General features: G+C 34.2%; 1 protein-coding gene across 2 annotated transcripts; it reads right to left on the minus strand.

Moving 5' to 3' along the window:
• Positions 1-944: 944 nt before the first annotated feature.
• LOC121388799 lies at positions 945-10540 on the minus strand. 2 transcript variants are annotated; one of them, XM_041520302.1, is made up of 6 exons: positions 10441-10540; positions 8696-8876; positions 6270-6417; positions 5403-5531; positions 3106-3252; positions 945-2360 (listed from the first exon to the last, which is right to left on the minus strand). In XM_041520302.1, the coding sequence occupies exons 2-6, from the start codon at positions 8816-8818 to the stop codon at positions 2164-2166; spliced, it is 744 nt and encodes a 247-aa protein (XP_041376236.1). In that variant the 5' UTR covers positions 8819-8876; positions 10441-10540; the 3' UTR covers positions 945-2163. The 2 variants fall into 2 exon arrangements, with proteins under 2 accessions (XP_041376236.1, XP_041376237.1); XM_041520303.1 differs by lacking the exon at positions 10441-10540 and adding an exon at positions 9638-9763.
• Between the last annotated feature and the right edge of the window lie 6880 nt (positions 10541-17420).

Here is a 17420-nt window from a genome sequence, read left to right on the forward strand (position 1 = left end):
CCATTAGTAGCAAGGGATCTTTTATATGCATTTTCCCACAGACAGGAAATCACATACCACGACCTTTGACCAGTTGTGGTGCATTGGTTGGAACGAGAAAAAACCAAATCAGTTGAATGGATCCACCGTAAGCACATCGTGCGAGCGCTCAACCGACTGTTTTGTTTAATTAAAGCGCTCTTAGTAATTAATTATCGATTATTGGATGTCAAACACTTGGCATTTCTGGCATACAGTCTTAGAGGAAACCTGCTACATTTTCTCATAAACAACAAAAGATATTTTACATTGTTTTTCCACAAACTGAGAAAATAGCACATACAGCAGCCTTTACTATACCTGTCGTGCTGTGTTGGTTGTGACAGGGAAAAAAACAATCAGCGAATGGGTCCACCGAGATGGTTCGATCCTACAATGGAAACACCTCAGGCGAGTGCTCTACCCACTGAGATAGGGACAGAGAGAGGCGGGGGGGGGGGGGGGGGGGGCATGACAGTGAGTAATGAGTGCATATACTTATGTACTATACTTATTCTGTCCGGTACTAGATTTAATTTAGTAAACTCTCCAGTGAAGGATCTCCTGGGAAGTGGCCGTCTTCCTACAGACGAGGCACTAGATAGAAATTCATGTAATCAGCCACTATTTTGTCAAATACCCACTGATATACGGCCCTGACCATGTATTATGGTTTTGTCGTTCAGAGTTAGAGAAAAAAAGACAATAATAATTGTGTTTCTAAACTCATAGGTCCAGAAAAATGCGTCAATCAAGTAAAACATTTTAAAAATTAAATTTGGTATCGATATTTTACAGACTGTCTAATTTGGTTGTAATTTTGTGAAACATAGTTATTTTTTTCGTGACGTAACCTATTTAGTTAGTAAGTCATTGTATGCCAAAACGTATAACATGGCACAGCTATTTTAAAACTCAAAATCCACTTTGAATGTGTTAACATTTTATTTCTTATATTGCGTTACAAGAAACAAGAAATTACAATCTGGTTAAATCATGCGAGCTAATTTCAGTCAGATTGCACGAAATTGTAGCATGACAAAACTACTGTACAGTTTTCGTTTTGGGGACACTCACACACTCGCATACCATCAGCAGAGAGGTTTCATATTATATTTGTACCTGTCATAGGCAAATAACTCCCCTTGTCTCACAATAAAACTGTTATACTTTTTACAAATATACAATTATTACAGTTCAAGATATATACACCAATCACATTTTTCATTTAGGAAATACAACTTCCCCAAGAACATTATTTTCGGTACTGTATCAAATAATAACAGTTACCTAAAGTTGATATGTTGATATGATTCATTTCATTTAGGAAATACAACTTCCCCAAGAACATTATTTTCAGTTAGCTGAAGTTGATATGTTGATCTGATACATTTCATTTAGGAAATACAACTTCCCCAAGAACATTATTTTCAGTTAGCTGAAGTTAATATGTTGATATGATACATTTCATTTAGGAAATACAACTTCCCCAAGAACATTATTTTCGGTACTGTATCAAATAATAACAGTTAGCTGAAGTTGATATGTTGATATGATACATTTCATTTAGGAAATGCAACTTCCCCAAGAACATTATTTTCGGTACTGTATCAAATAATAACTGTTAGCTGAAGTTGATATGTTGATATGATACATTTCATTTAGGAAATACAACTTCCCCAAGAACATTATTTTCGGTACTGTATCAAATAATAACAGTTAGCTAAAGTTGATATGTTGATATGATACATTCGATTATAGCTTCAAGTTCTAATAATTCAGTCTCTCTCTCTCTGTCTGTCCGTCTGTCTGTCTATCTATCTGTCTATCAATATGTCAGCCTATATCCGTCTGTTTATTATTCACTTATTGTTATTGTTCTGTCTGTCATGTTTATGTACAAATCTCAGTTGTAAAATGAAGTAAGAGATCTTATATAAGTACTACCCGTTGATCAATCCCTAACGAACCATAACACATTAATAAACATTACGGGTTGGGGTTTTGTTTCTTTGGGTTTTTGTTGGTTTGTGTTTTTGTTGTTGTTTTGTTTTTTTTAAAGGTTTTTTTTGTTGTTGCTTACTGTTGTTTTATTGTTTTAATTTTTTGTTTTTGTTTCTTACAAACAGAACATTCAATCAGAATTTAACACAATGATGATGTTAAACAGTCCTTTCCGCCATATATAGTCATATCTTGTGTATTGCAGAGTTCGTCACAACAGAGGCAGTATGTACTGAGGCCAGCGCCTATGAAGTTTTCTACTTCGAAACACCCAACTGCAGTCTGTGCTGCTTTTATCACCGCTTCCAACTGATCGGAGAGACACCCACGGAAGACATCTGATAAACAGGACAAGAAACAAAATATTTGTCAAACGACCTCTGGACATATTTATTGTGAGCCACAGCTATTTGCTATTTGGTATCATAAAGTCAGTCGCAAATCCTAGTTTCAATACGTAAACATGAACACTAAGTTTGGCTAATCTACAAACCTTTACACATAACACATTTGGATACAGTTACAACAGAGTGAACCAAGAGTGTTTGGCGTTCAAACGGGGAAATGGATACAGATACAATAGAGTGAACCAAGAGTGTTTGGCGTTCAAACGGGGAAATGGATACAGTTACAATAGAGTGAACCAAGAGTGTTTGGCGTTCAAACGGGGAAATGGATACAGTTACAATACCGTGACGTCTCACAGCTATACGTGCGGTTTTAAAACTAGGACAAAATTATGCATTTTATGGTATTAATAATAAAAAATCGCCCTAAACCCCACAAGAAAACAACTAAAAATATTTTAAAAGAAAAATACAATATAGAATATTGCTCTCTTCCTCCACCAAAGTCCGTGTGTATCCGTTTCGTTTAATGTCAGTACAAAAATAATCAGAACAGACCAACAGAAGGTCATCTCCAAGTGGACAAAGAATCCACTTAAAAAAAAGAACTAATAATAAATAAATAAATAAATAAATAAAATTAAATAAATGTTGGGGTACAACTTCCACTCTGCACGCCTGCTAAGGTTGTGAATAAGCATTTTCATAAATAACTAAAATGTACAAAAGTTCTTACAATTGTAATCGTCTGCCCTGACTTGGGCAAAACAAGCCATGGAGCATGTTTTAGTACTGCTATATTGCACCGTTCCATTTGCCTGGCATCGTCCGCGGGTGTCATGACTTGAACAGACATGGCACAGTTTAGATTTGGAACAGTTGCCTGAAGACAAGAGGTTTGAACATAGTTAATGATAACCACGAGAGAGAGAGAGAGAGAGAGAGAGAGAGAGAGAGAGAGAGAGAGAGAGAGAGAGAGAGAGAGAGAGAGAGAGAGAGACACTGAGACGACGAGAGACACACTAGAGTGTAGCGAATGAATGGATGAATGTTTAACGACACCCGAGCATAAAAACACATCGGCCATTGGGCGTCTGTTGAACAAAGGAATATGATGATGAAAATTAATTTAAAATTCTAAAAGTGTTAACAAAAATAATGTAGAGAGCTATGAAAGAGTCGCATTTATGAAGTTTGTTTTGTTTAACGACACCACTAGAGCACAATGATTTATTAATCATCGGCTATTGGATGTCAAACATTTGGTAATTCAGACATGTATTCTTAGAGAGAAAACCCGCTACATTTTTTAATTAGTAGCAAGGGATCTTTTATATGCTCTATCTCATAGACAGGATAGCACATACCACGGCCTTTAATATGCCAGTTGTGGTGCACTGGCTGGAACGAGAGATAGCCCAATGGGCCCACCGACGGGGATCGATACCAGAACGACCGCGCATCAATCGAACGCTTTACCACTGGGCTACGTCCCGCCCCTCGCATTTATGAAGACACAATGAAGCATATTAATATTAAATACAATAAATAAATAAATAAAATATTTAAAAAGACAAATGCTTGTTTGTTTGTTTGTTTTTGTTTAACGACACCACTAGAGCACATTGATTTCAAAAATAAAAAAATAAACGCTATGAAAAACAATGTATGGCGATTTAGCAGACATGGCGGAAGCAAGTAGAGGGGGTGGTGTATGTGTGTGTGTGTGTATGTGTGTGTGTGTGTGTGTGTGTGTGACTGAGATCAAAGGCGCAAAGCAAAGTTTTTCTAGGGGGTTCAGGGGTATGCTCCCCCTTAAAATTTTGAAAACAAGATGTCCTGAAATGCAATTGCCTGTAAAGTAAATTTCATCTGTCTTATAATATTTACTACCAATAATATTTTTGATTAAGAATTATTGGGGGGGGGGGGGGGGGGGGGGGGGGGGGGGGGGGGGCTCGCCGTGCCTGTTTGGTAAACAAACCAATATTACACAGAATTATCAAGAAAAAACCCCTTGAAAAACCTTATCACAGATGCTTATAAAACTCGTTAAAAAATATATCCAAGAGATATCCTGAATGCTGTACCCGCCACGTCCAAGGAAAGTCAGGGTAATGCTGCCACCCCTGCACCACGATGAGGAACAACACACTCAGGGGAAGAGTGTAACGAGTTGTGATAAGACAAGATTAGTTCGGTTATAAATACCACATGAAACTGGGGGTAGAGTAGATGAAGTGCTACGGGTCAACATTAACACTGGGCCAGTTTATAAACACACACACACACACACACACACACACACACACACACACACACACACACACACACACACACACACACACACACACACAAAAATACACTTATTATCCACATATATACTGAACCACAACAGGAACTTCTGATTTTCAGACACATGTTAAAAACGTGTTATAAATCATTTAACATTAAAAATTAATTACAAATGTTTTCCTGTCATCTTGAGTGTCAGAATTTATCCAGTTTACTCGCCGTGTGTGTAGCGACAATGTCAAAGTTGAAGTGCAAACATGGTCATAGGCGTACGGACTCCCATTTTTGCGGGGGGGGGGGGGGGGGGGGTATATAGGGGAGGGGGAGGGGGAGGGGGGCAGAGGGCAGGGGGCTTTTGCCCGAATTAACAGAAAATTCCCGAATCGGGATAAAACAAACACCCCATTTTTTCATATTAAAATTACTACCAAACAGCTATAATATATAGGGTTGCAAACGAATCACTACATATTTTTACATGGATTACAACTAATTTTGAGGTTAGAATGATAGAAATACATGGTGAAAAGGTATCATATTAACACATTTTGCCCAAATATCTGCATCATTTTTGCCCGAATTTGAGGTTTTGGTCCAGCACTTGGGGGGGGGGGGGGGGGGCAGTTGACCCCCCATCCCCTGTCCCATACGCTTAGAGCATGTTTGAACATGTTTCGCATGTTTTAAAGTGAAGTTTAACTCAGGTCATGAACATGTATAACAGAAATGTATAAAAACCTGGCATCGTCTTTGTCAAGGATGTAGATATTGCTGTTGTTGATATTGTTGTTGATGTTGTTGATGTCAAGGATGTCCATTTTACTGTTGACTCTTTTGGAGTAGTGAACAGCGTGGGCGATTCGGTCACTAAAAATCACAAACTAATTTAAATTGAAAGCTGCATAACTATGTTTAAAATCACAAGTCACTCAATAAAATTGTTATAACATAAGGGTGTTTGGCAACATGAACTCTGCTTGGTTTCTTTTCAAATTTGGCACTGTTACAAAACAAAACAGCAACAAACACAACACAACACAACACAACACAACACACACGCGCGCGCGCGCGCATACCATCACTCCCCTCCGCCCCAAAAGGGGGGGGGGGAACTCACAAAAATAACCTACAAAAAACCACACAAACAAACAACAATCAATTTAAAAAAACAATACACAGTATATGTCATGCGAACCACTTCTCTTTTCAAAAAACAAAAAATCTAAAACCAGGTAATTTAAAACTAAGCCATATATGACAATGCATTTTTATTTATCAATACACACCGTAATAATTTGTGCACAATTTTAATGTTCTTTATTGCATACCTTTTGCGTTATTCAACTTAAAATTACTGTGTGCTTTTTGATTACCCAATATCAACATTCATATTGAGTATTTACAAGAGATGTAATAAAGATGACACTGATACATGGGCGTACGACCCCAAATTCGGGCAAAACAGTGGGAAAACAGTGGGGGAAATTCGGGCAGTTTTTATCTGGGTAAAATTTCGGGCATATCAACCCCTCCAGCCCCCCTAAATGAAAGAGTCCCCATACGCCCATGCACTGATATATCAATAATTATCGTTGTTTTGCTTACATTTAGATACGTCTGCTCTAACTACATATATTGTAACAACTACAGAGGCAGACACCAGAGAAACCACGACAAGCACAGCAACCAACAGCACAAGACACCGCTTCCATGACCAGTAACCAGCGTCTGTCTTCTTGTCCGCTATCGAATTCTGTAAAACAAAACAACTGTGATAAAATCTGAACAACACTCTTCTTTGACAACACTTCTTTCGCCTCAATACAATTTAAAAAAATTAATTAGCTGTGTTTAGTCGAACAAGCATTATACATTGAATGAATGAATGAATGAATGAATGTTTAACGACACCCCAGCACGAACGATACATTGGCTAAGGTAAATGTGTAAATGAATTCATAATCAAGATCAATATAAAAAATACACACACACACATACACACATACACACACACATACACGCACACACACACACACACACACACACATATATATATATAATATATACATATGCATTGTACATATACATATATATTATATATACATATATACACATACATACATATATACATACATACACATACACACACATGCATGCATATATATATATATATATATCAAACAGATAGGTAAAATTAAAATTTAGAATAAAATTCAGTTTCACGAAGCAATTTCAACAAACCTTCAGGAGGAATTGAAATTATTCCATCGTATTTCTTCTACCAAATATATATTTTCTACTTTCCATGCATTACACCTTGAACTACATGCCTATAAAACGTTTTACAACCAAATAATTTTATTTACTAGTAGAAAAAAAAGAGAAAATCTATAGAAGGTGACCAGCAGGTTAAACGCTTAATATCACAGTTATCACACGGTCCCCCCCCCCCACCTCCCACCCCCACCCCTAATATAATAATTCTTTGACAGCAAAGATATGACTGGTATTTTGATGAATACGTGAACCAATAGAATATATTGAAACGCACGTTCAAATGTGTTTGAGAGAGAAGGAATGGCGGATACAGCCCTGACCGTGACAACATTATCCAACTAGACAGAAAGGAACACACTGCATGTCTTCGCACTTGACATCGTGGTCTAAATAAGCACCTAAAAAGGATACAACCCAGAGACGGCCCAGTGTGAACGTGGTGCTAAAGAATGAACACCAAACGACTTTCTTCAAATTCTCCCAGCACCCAAAAGACATTCGACAGAAAGTCCGGACGGATGATATTCATGTCCCCCAATTAGAAGACGGCAAACATCATCGCTGATATGACGACAAAAACAGATAAATGTAGAAGAAGAAAACAAAAAGTGAAAAAAGATAGACGAAGGAGACGAAAAAGAAACAATAGAACACAGGTAAATTTGTCGATCAACATCAATATAAAATGTTTTTAAAATGTCAATAAAACACGATGAAAGCAGCTATGAAAGAGTCACATTAGAAAATCTTCAAAACATATATTTAAAAAACCCCACAATCGTCGTGGTCTTCAACAGCAAGAAAACCGGTGTCCTTCGTAAATTGTCAATTTTCTGTAAATTTATTATGAATACCTTTAAGTCCCCCGGCTAAAATACCTATATGGATATGTATTTTATGTATGTTGTATGTATGTATGTATATATATAAATATATGTATTTGTTTATTTATTTATTTATGTGAAATACTTATACGTTTGCCATCTTGTCAAAATATATGTATAATTGTATTATGTACCTCATATGCCGTGGTTTACGGCCTGAGAGTAAATAAAGTTCTGTTCTGTTCTGTTCTGTTCAGACCATGGATACAATGTATGAAACTGTGGTAAACATAAACCAATATTCTTACACACCCTTTGGTGAGAACATGCATTATTTTTGATAACACATGGGTTGTTAACACACGTATGTGTCTTAACAATTTCAAGATATACAACTCGCTGCTTCTATGTGATGACAAGGTCATCAGTGCCATGCAGCCAAAGAAAACCAAAGCGGTGGAAATCGATTACACTGTAACGTATAGTTAACCTGACAATCAGGTGTCTGTGACACGTAAGTTCGCTACAAGTGCAACAGCTGTACATAACTTTTAGTCGAAAACGATGTTAAAATTTGTTTAACACCTGTTTTTGTTTTAGGATACGTAAGAAATAGAATAATACATTCGTGTCCGTTAGATACCATTTATCTCACAACTCGTTGTTTAAAAACGTATCAAACTCGCTTTCGCTCGTTAGATACATTTTAAAACAACTTGTTGTGAGATAAATGGTATCTAACAGCCGCTCATGTATTATTTTCTATTTGCAGCGATCTATTAACAAATAAAAACCCCCATTATCACAGAAGCCGATACAGGAGAAGGTGCTGTATTCGCAACGCTCAAGGAAAACCAGGAGAATGTTACCACTCCTGAACCACGATGAGGAACAGCACTGGTATTGTGTTGCTATTTGGCTTATACATACGCTAGTCATTGTAATAGTATATCTTGCGTAAGTTGGCTCTTTTCCTATGCTTGTATTTAGCTTAATACTCGAGTCGATAATTGTGGAATAATCGTCTTCGTGGTCTCCATCTGGCGACGCCATTTGATTGTCGTCTAGTGTAAACGGGTCTTTATTTTCACACACTGCGAAGTAGACGTATCTGAAAAATTATATACATATATATATATATATATATATATATATATATATATATATATATATATATATATATATATATACACGTATATATATATGTGTGTGTGTGTGTGTGTGTGTGTGTGTGTGTGTGCGTGCGTGTGTGCATGTGTGTGTGTGTGTGTGTGTGTGCGCGCGTACAGAGATACATACATATACACATATACATACATACATATACATATATAGTCAGTACGAAATAAAATACATTGTATAGTAAAATAGATCTACAGATCGGTCGATGGATGGAGTAAATGAAATAAAATAAATATAGAATAAAATAAAAATAAAAGGTGAAGTAAAATTAAATTAAAATAAAGTAAAGTAAAAAGTAACTTGCAAAACGAAAAGGAAAACAGATATGAACATATATATATATATATATATATATATATATATATATATACGATATTAATATGTAGATAGAATATATAGAAAAGGTAAACACATAACATTTTATCTGGACAATTAGGGGTGAATGTACTAGAATAATAATAATAATAATAATAATAATAATAGTAATAATAATAATAATAATAATAATAATAGATACAAATTGAATAAAACTTTAAAAGAAAGAAAATCCGACATTTCCTACTTCTTTATCTTTTTTCTTTCTTCTTCTTCTTTTTTTTTTGCTAAATGTCTTTTTATTGCTGTATTCTATTGCAAATTCTAGTTAAATTACCTAAGTAAAAAGGTTCTGTTTTCATACAATCTACATACAGGCTTAAATTTACGGTGATACGTTGTCTGTCTGAGAGAAAGGTCTCAGGGAAAAGATCCCGACAGGTCAAGCACCAGCCAAGCTCTCTCCGCGGTATACACTTGGACGTTAAATGTCAGGAGGTCAAGCATCAGCCGAGCTCTCTCCGCGGTATACACGTGGACGTTATTTGTCAGGAGGTCAAGCACCAGCCAAGCTCTCTCCGCGGTATACACTTGGACGTTAAATGTCAGGAGGTCAAGCACCAGCCGAGCTCTCTCCGCGGTATACACTTGGACGTTAAATGTCAGGAGGTCAAGCATCAGCCGAGCTCTCTCCGCGGTATACACTTGGACGTTAAATGTCAGGAGGTCAAGCACCAGCCAAGCTCTCTCCGCGGTATACAGTTGGACGTTAAATGTCAGGAGGTCAAGCACCAGCCAAGCTCTCTCAGCGGTATACACTTGGACGTTAAATGTCAGGAGGTCAAGCACCAGCGGTATACACTTGGACGTTAAATGTCAGGAGGTCAAGCACCAACCGAGCTCTCTCCGCGGTATACACTTGGACGTTAAATGTCAGGAGGTCAAGCATCAGCCGAGCTCTCTCCGCGGTATACACTTGGACGTTAAATGTCAGGGCTATAATGTCATTCGGTGACCTCGAGTAAACGACTTGATAATCACTGTAATGTAGAATGTCGCACTTTGATCTGCATATTGGCTAATGGAAATAATGAACTGAATTATTATATACTCCTTTCTGGTAAAAGTTGGTGTTGAATGTACTAGACCGTAAAAACAGGAAGGAACAACACACATACACATCCTTCCTTTTTTTGTTTCTTCTTTTTTAACCAATAACACTTTATTTGAATTGTACAGCATGCTTTAAAGATGATCCACGCATCGACAGCTTTCAGCTAACTGAAAGAAGAGGTTTGGGATCCCTGTATAATTATATTCATTCAGGGCTCCCTGAGCAAAACCATCTAAAATATGTTCATCATACGAAATGGAAATTAGAATGGGGATAAACTAAACTGACTTTATTGTACATTAACCTTTCGATAAATTTAGAAGACACGATTAAATATGATTATGAAATAAAAATACATTGAAAATATGGAGTGCGCCGAATTAACCCTATTAGAGAGACTGTTTAAAACGTAATAATACCCTAAATAAAACAAATCTGCAAAGCTCACTACCAACTCCGAACAATTAATATAAAAGTTTAATTTAAACGATTTGACAGCATTATATGGGAATATAAACCAGAAAACATAAACAAGAAACTATAATTCAGAACTATCAAAAGAATGAATGTTTTAGTAAGAATTATTAAATTTTCAACCTATATAACTACATTAAAATCAACTTGGCTATTTACAAATAAATAAATAAATAAATATAGATACATCTTTTCTCTTTTATCACACAGTTATCCGTAAGTGATTTAATTATATATGGCGATCTTTTTATAACCATTACAAATAGAAATACAAACAATCCTTTGGAGTAAATGTTTTGCCAAATACCCATTCGACTGTATTGTGCTGAGATACGGTTTTGATCGCTGATAACGGTTTGTTGTTTAGATTCAAGAGAGAGAGAGAGAGAGAGAGAGAGAGAGAGAGAGAGAGAGAGAGAGAGAGAGAGAGAGAGAGAGAGAGAGAGAGACAACCATCAAAGGCGTAACAATATTTGATACAACAGTAAAATACTAAAATATTAAAAGACAGATAACCAATTTTGAACAAAATAGTTAAAAAAAGGAATCTTTTTAAGTGACTTAATTAACTTAAGGTCGCTTTTTAACAATAGGCGAATTTATAGTAAAATAAAAAATAAAAATTGACAAACTTTCTAGAGTATGAATCTGTAATTAATGCTATAATAAAACATTTTATTACAAAGTATGGAAAGCTAAATTTCAGACTCAAAAGTTTACTCCTAATCTTCCACAAATCTTTCTTAAAAGGTTAAGAAATTTTTTTAAAAGACAAACAGTATAAAATATTGTTATACGTCCATAATTCCAAAATCCCAATTAAAAATATGAAACACAAATTCTAAATATTCACCAAGAGAATAAAAAAATAGATTATAGGAAATGTTTAAATATGTAAGAGACACAAGTGTACGATGGTTACAGTACATAATATTGCATCGAATACTTGCAACAAATAAAATCCGTTATATAGTGTCCAATAAATGGTGTGTTTTTTCCCATACTTTGTAATAAAATGTTTTAATTGATAAATACTCTTACCAATAACATTGGAACACATACTATTTTATGATTGCGTATATGTTAAGAAGCTATAGAAAAATGTAGCCACCTGGTAAACAAATTATTTTCAATAAATATACAATTATTTCGGGTTTGTATAATGAAACAAATACCAATAAGGTAAACTGGTTGATTATTAATATAAAATAATATATATATCGGTTGGCCCGGAATAAGCGATAACCCTACTGAATAAAAAAAATTGTATTAAAAAGTACGTTTTCAATTAGTGTATGGGGGCAATACTTTTCTTAACGTGCAGGGCTAAATTTAAAATGACGTGGAAATTTTTAAAGTGGTTGTTGTTTGAAGATTTATTTTGTTAATAATGATGCAAGTTCTTCAATCTGGATTTAGCGAGTACGGTAGGTTATACACTTTTGATTTGTGTGTGCAATTTTATTTATTTTTATTTATTTATTTATTTATTTATTATTATTATTATTTTATTATATTTTATTTTTGAGGTGGGGGGGGGGGGGGGGACACCCGATATATTATACAAAAACAAAAACTAAACTTAAAATCATTACAAAGAACAATTGAAAACAAATTAAAAATTAAAATACGTATTCTTCTTAAAAATTGTGAATATGAATGTTTTACAAAATATTAGATAAAATGGTATGATTGATTTCAATAACAACTCTACTTTTATTTACATGTATACTATGTTCAGCTTTTTGGTACACTAACTTAGAAACAGACTTTAAGTTTTACATCACATTTCTCCTATTGTATTTTGTTATTTACTAGTCATTCTTTTTCTCTCCTTTTTGCTTTGCTTTACTGTCTTTTATTAACTTCTTTACTATTCACTTCATTTTTGCATTTACCTTCGTATGATACCCAATAGCCTATGTTTTTTTTTTGTGCTGGGTTGTCGTTAAACATGCAGATGAAAGATGAACTTCTTTACTATTTTCTTCCAGTTTTTTGCCCCATAAAAATCGCCAACAGTATTCATGATCAATATTTTGAACATATATCCAAATACATATATGTTTGTGCGTGCTCGCGTGGCTGTTTATTTGTACACGTTCGTGCACATAAGAAATGATATATGTATGTAAAATATTTAAGTATTGATGTATATGTTATTTTATTTAAGTATTCTGATAATGTATTTCATATGTATTTATATATTTAAGTACATAATTGTCAGACAGTGAACTTGGGGCTACTCAACCCCGATACTGTCAAGTACAATAATACCAGTAATACAAATATACTACTACTACTACTACTACTACGACTACTACTACTACTACTACTACTACTACTACTACTAATAATAATAATAATAATACACAATTTTTATAGCCAAAATTGGCTATAACTTAATTTTCGCTAAGTTAGTACTTCTCCTGTCTCAAAGGTATTTCTTAAAACCCACTTTATATGGGATCCGGTACTGGTATGCGAACCCAGTACCTATCAGCTTTAAGGCCGATATCGTATTCAAAGTTCCTTCACAACCTGCACCCAATTTAATTAACAGCTACTGAGTGTTTGAGGAAAGAAAAATGGGCAAAACACACAACAGAAACGGAGACGGAGACAGAGACAGAGAGAGAGAGACAGAGAGAGAGAGAGAGAGAGAGAGAGAGAGAGAGAGAGAGAGAGAGAGAGAGAGAGAGAGAGAGAGAGAGAGAGAGAGAGAGAGAGAGAGAGAGAGAGAGAACTGAGACAGAGAAAATTAAGTTAGAACGATAGACACAGACGGAGACAGAGACAGAGAGAGAAACAAGAGAGTGACAGAGAAAATTGAGACACCCCAAATTAAGATTTTTAAAAAGCTTTCGACTCTATATCATGGGCATTTATTGAAAAATCATTAGACATTTTTAATTTCAAAGCCTCAATTAAAAACTGGATTAAAACTCTGTATAATAATTCAATGTCGAGGGTGATTCAAAATGGCTTTCTGTCAGAGACATTTAAATTAGAAAGAGGATGTAGACAAGGTGATCCACTTTCTCCTTAAATTTTTATTATTTGCGCTGAAATAACGAAAACATAAATGGAATAACAATCGATGGTGAACAATATCTAATATCCCAATACGCAGACGATACAACTTTTATATTGGATGGAACTCCTGGATCTCTGTTTAATACTTTAACAATATTAGAATATTATGCCACAGTATCTGGATTAAAAATAAATTATACAAAATCAAAAGCTATTTGGATAGACAGTAAAAAAACCCTCAAAAGATGTTTATCACCATTCAAGATGGAAATTGGAATGGAATACAACAGAATTTAAGATGCTCGGAATAACGTTTACAGTAAATTTACAATTAATTGTTAAAGCGAATTACCCCACAAAAATTAATGAAATTAAACTATTGATAAAACTATGGTCAATAAGGAAGTTAACTGTCTTAGGAAGAATAACTGTATTAAAAACACTAATAATACCTAAAATTACATATTTACTAATTTCACTACCAAACCCATCCAAAAAAGAAGTTGACAATTTGAATAGATTATTTCATAAATTCATTTGGCAAAATAAACCCGATAAAATAAAACGAGTCTTATTAGCTCAAGAATTCAAAGATGGTGGATTACAAATGTTAAATATATATAATTTCATGATGGCTTTAAAAGATTCATGGCTCAGGAGACTATTTTTAGGTAACTGTTTGAATCTACTACTAACTTATCCAATAGAGACCTTGTAATAAATGGAGATTATTATTTGAATATAAAAAGAAAGAAATTAAAAAACATGTTTTGGAAAGATGTCTTATACAGACATTTTAAGCTCAAATATTTGGTACAACAGCAATATAACAATAAATACAAAACCATTCTGTTATAAAAAATATTTAGAAAAGGGAATAATATTTATAAACCATCTACTTGATGAAGATGGAAATTTCTTTACATTTGAGAAATTAAAAAAAATATATAACATAAATTCACACTTTTTAGAATATTCATCGCTTATAAACAGCATTAAGGCATTTATAAATAAAGCAGACAACGTTAGAAATGGCCACTTTACATTGCTAACTAATCCTGTATTTCCGGTAAAATTTAATATTATTCTTAAAAGTCAAACAGGTATTAAAGACATGTATAAACTATTAAATCACGAAATTATTACACCAACATCACAAATAAGATGTAGAAACCAAGGTTTTGCTTTTGACTCAAAAGAATAGGGAAACTATTATAGAGTGCCTTTTATAAGTCTCAAAGATACAACTAATGAATGTACATTCTATGGCAGTTCACCAGAAACATTAACACATTTATTTTACTATTGTAATAAAGTGACTGATCTGTGGCATGCTGTTGTAAATTGGATTTTAAACAAAAAAGGAATTCGAATAAAATTAAATAAAACAATTATTTTATTTGGACAAATAGGCGATATAAAAGACATATTTATAAACTGGCTGTTAATAAACATTAAATATTATATATAGAAGACAAAAATGGAAAAAAATGAAATAAATATAATAGCTGCTCAAAACTTTTTACAAAATAAATACGAAATAGAAAAATATATTCTTTTTAAAAACTGTAAATATGAAGAGTATAATACAATCTGGGCACCATGGAAACGACTCTTCCGTCAAGAAAGTAATTTGATGGAAGATAATAGAAACAATTATCAAGCGAGCGCTTGACGTGAATTTTGACATTATTACTTATCACTATAATTACCTACTATAACTTCTCTTTTTAACATTCTTTCTTTCTAAACTTAAATATTTATTTTATGTCCCCATTACATCAACTAGCCTATTTAAATATATTTCTATTAACTAGTCATTTATAATACTACTATCTACATGTACATATGCATTAATATTAAATATATCACCATGTACATTATTTGTATAAGTATTACTATTACTATAATCAGCATACTACCACAAAGTGTATGTACTTCCAGTATTTAGCGTGTATAATCTAATTCATATTCTGTGAGGCGATAAATCAGGGCACCCCAACCCTGGCATCGTCAAAATGACCTGGGGACAATAACAATTTTTTTTTTTAAAGTGAGTGAGAGAGACAATTGAGACAGAGAAAATTAAGTTATAGAGAAAGACACAGAGAGACAGAGAGACAGAGACAGAGAGACAGAGACAGAGAGACAGACAGACAGAAGAGAGTGAGAGAGAAAATTGATACAGACAAAATTAAGTTATAGAGAAAGACACTCACACAGAGAGAGAGAGAGAGAGAGAGAGAGAGAGAGAGAGAGAGAGAGAGAGAGAGAGAGAGAGAGAGAGAGAGAAAGAGAGAGAGAGAGACAGACAGACCGACAGACAGATACAGACAGAGATTTGAGAGAGAATTGAGACAGAGAAAATGTTGTACAAAATAAAATCTATCATGTCTGTACTCACCGTGAAAATTGTGTTGTGTCCCGTATGCCTTTTCTCTGTGATTATGAAACAAGATTATGCATATCCCACAACGCGCCATGAAATTTAAAACCAGGAAGATGGAGCAGGGTATATTACAAGAAGAAAAAACCCTTTTATGTGTATTATGAAACTGCAGTGATGTATAGCAATATCATCACGTATACACCGCACTAACATTTTATTTAAACCAGGTTTTCATACGGTAAAAATGAGACAGACGCGCAAAATCTAAAATAATAATACGCACTCCTCCTGTGATTAGTTCTTTAGTTCTAAAGAGAGAGAGAGAGAGAGAGAGAGAGAGAGAGAGAGAGAGAGAGAGAGAGAGAGAGAGAGAGAGAGAGAGAGAGAGAGAGAGAGAGAGATTGGTGAACATTATAGACGAATTGTGCCTTTGATGATAGAAGCATGAAACTTGGCATGAAGTAAGAACATACCAAAATAGTTATTTCTAGATATAGGGACATTGCAGATTTTTCCTGTTGTTGCCATGGCGGCCGTTTTTCAAAATGGCCGCCATGGTCACAACACAACTTGATGCAGGGGTTTGAATTTAGCTTACTTTTTGTTCTTTACACAATTAATTACGTTGATTTATAGATATGCCTTTTCACATCATGTAGGGGTGCTGATTCCAAGGACAAATCTAGAGTATGAGCCAAACGGAATTATAATAATTAAGAAACTATGGTGTCTATATGTTCTATATGTTCTTTGCCAATAAATAGCTTATATAATTATAGTGCAAGTATTTACAAGGTTCATATTAAACTGATTTATAGGTATGTCCATTCCACATATAGAGGTGTAGTTTGTTAAACATCTCAGAGCATATCCTGAATGAGAGAATTGTCTATGGGAAAGGATAGCGTTTCTCCCCATTTACTATATTATTTGTTCCTTAATTAATCATTTCTGAATTTTAATTATGAATTTATAGTATCACCGAACTCAAATAGAGAACAAATTATTATTTTATAATTGCTTTCATTCACAATATATATGATTTGTTGTTTTATAAGTAGTACAGGACGTACAGTACTAATAAAAAAAGAGCCATGACTGTGTCGTAATTTTGCACCTTCTTACAATATTTCCGAATGAATACC

Source organism: Gigantopelta aegis, chromosome 14, assembly GCF_016097555.1.
Source record: "Gigantopelta aegis isolate Gae_Host chromosome 14, Gae_host_genome, whole genome shotgun sequence".
NCBI classification, from domain to species: Eukaryota; Metazoa; Mollusca; class Gastropoda; order Neomphalida; family Peltospiridae; genus Gigantopelta; species Gigantopelta aegis.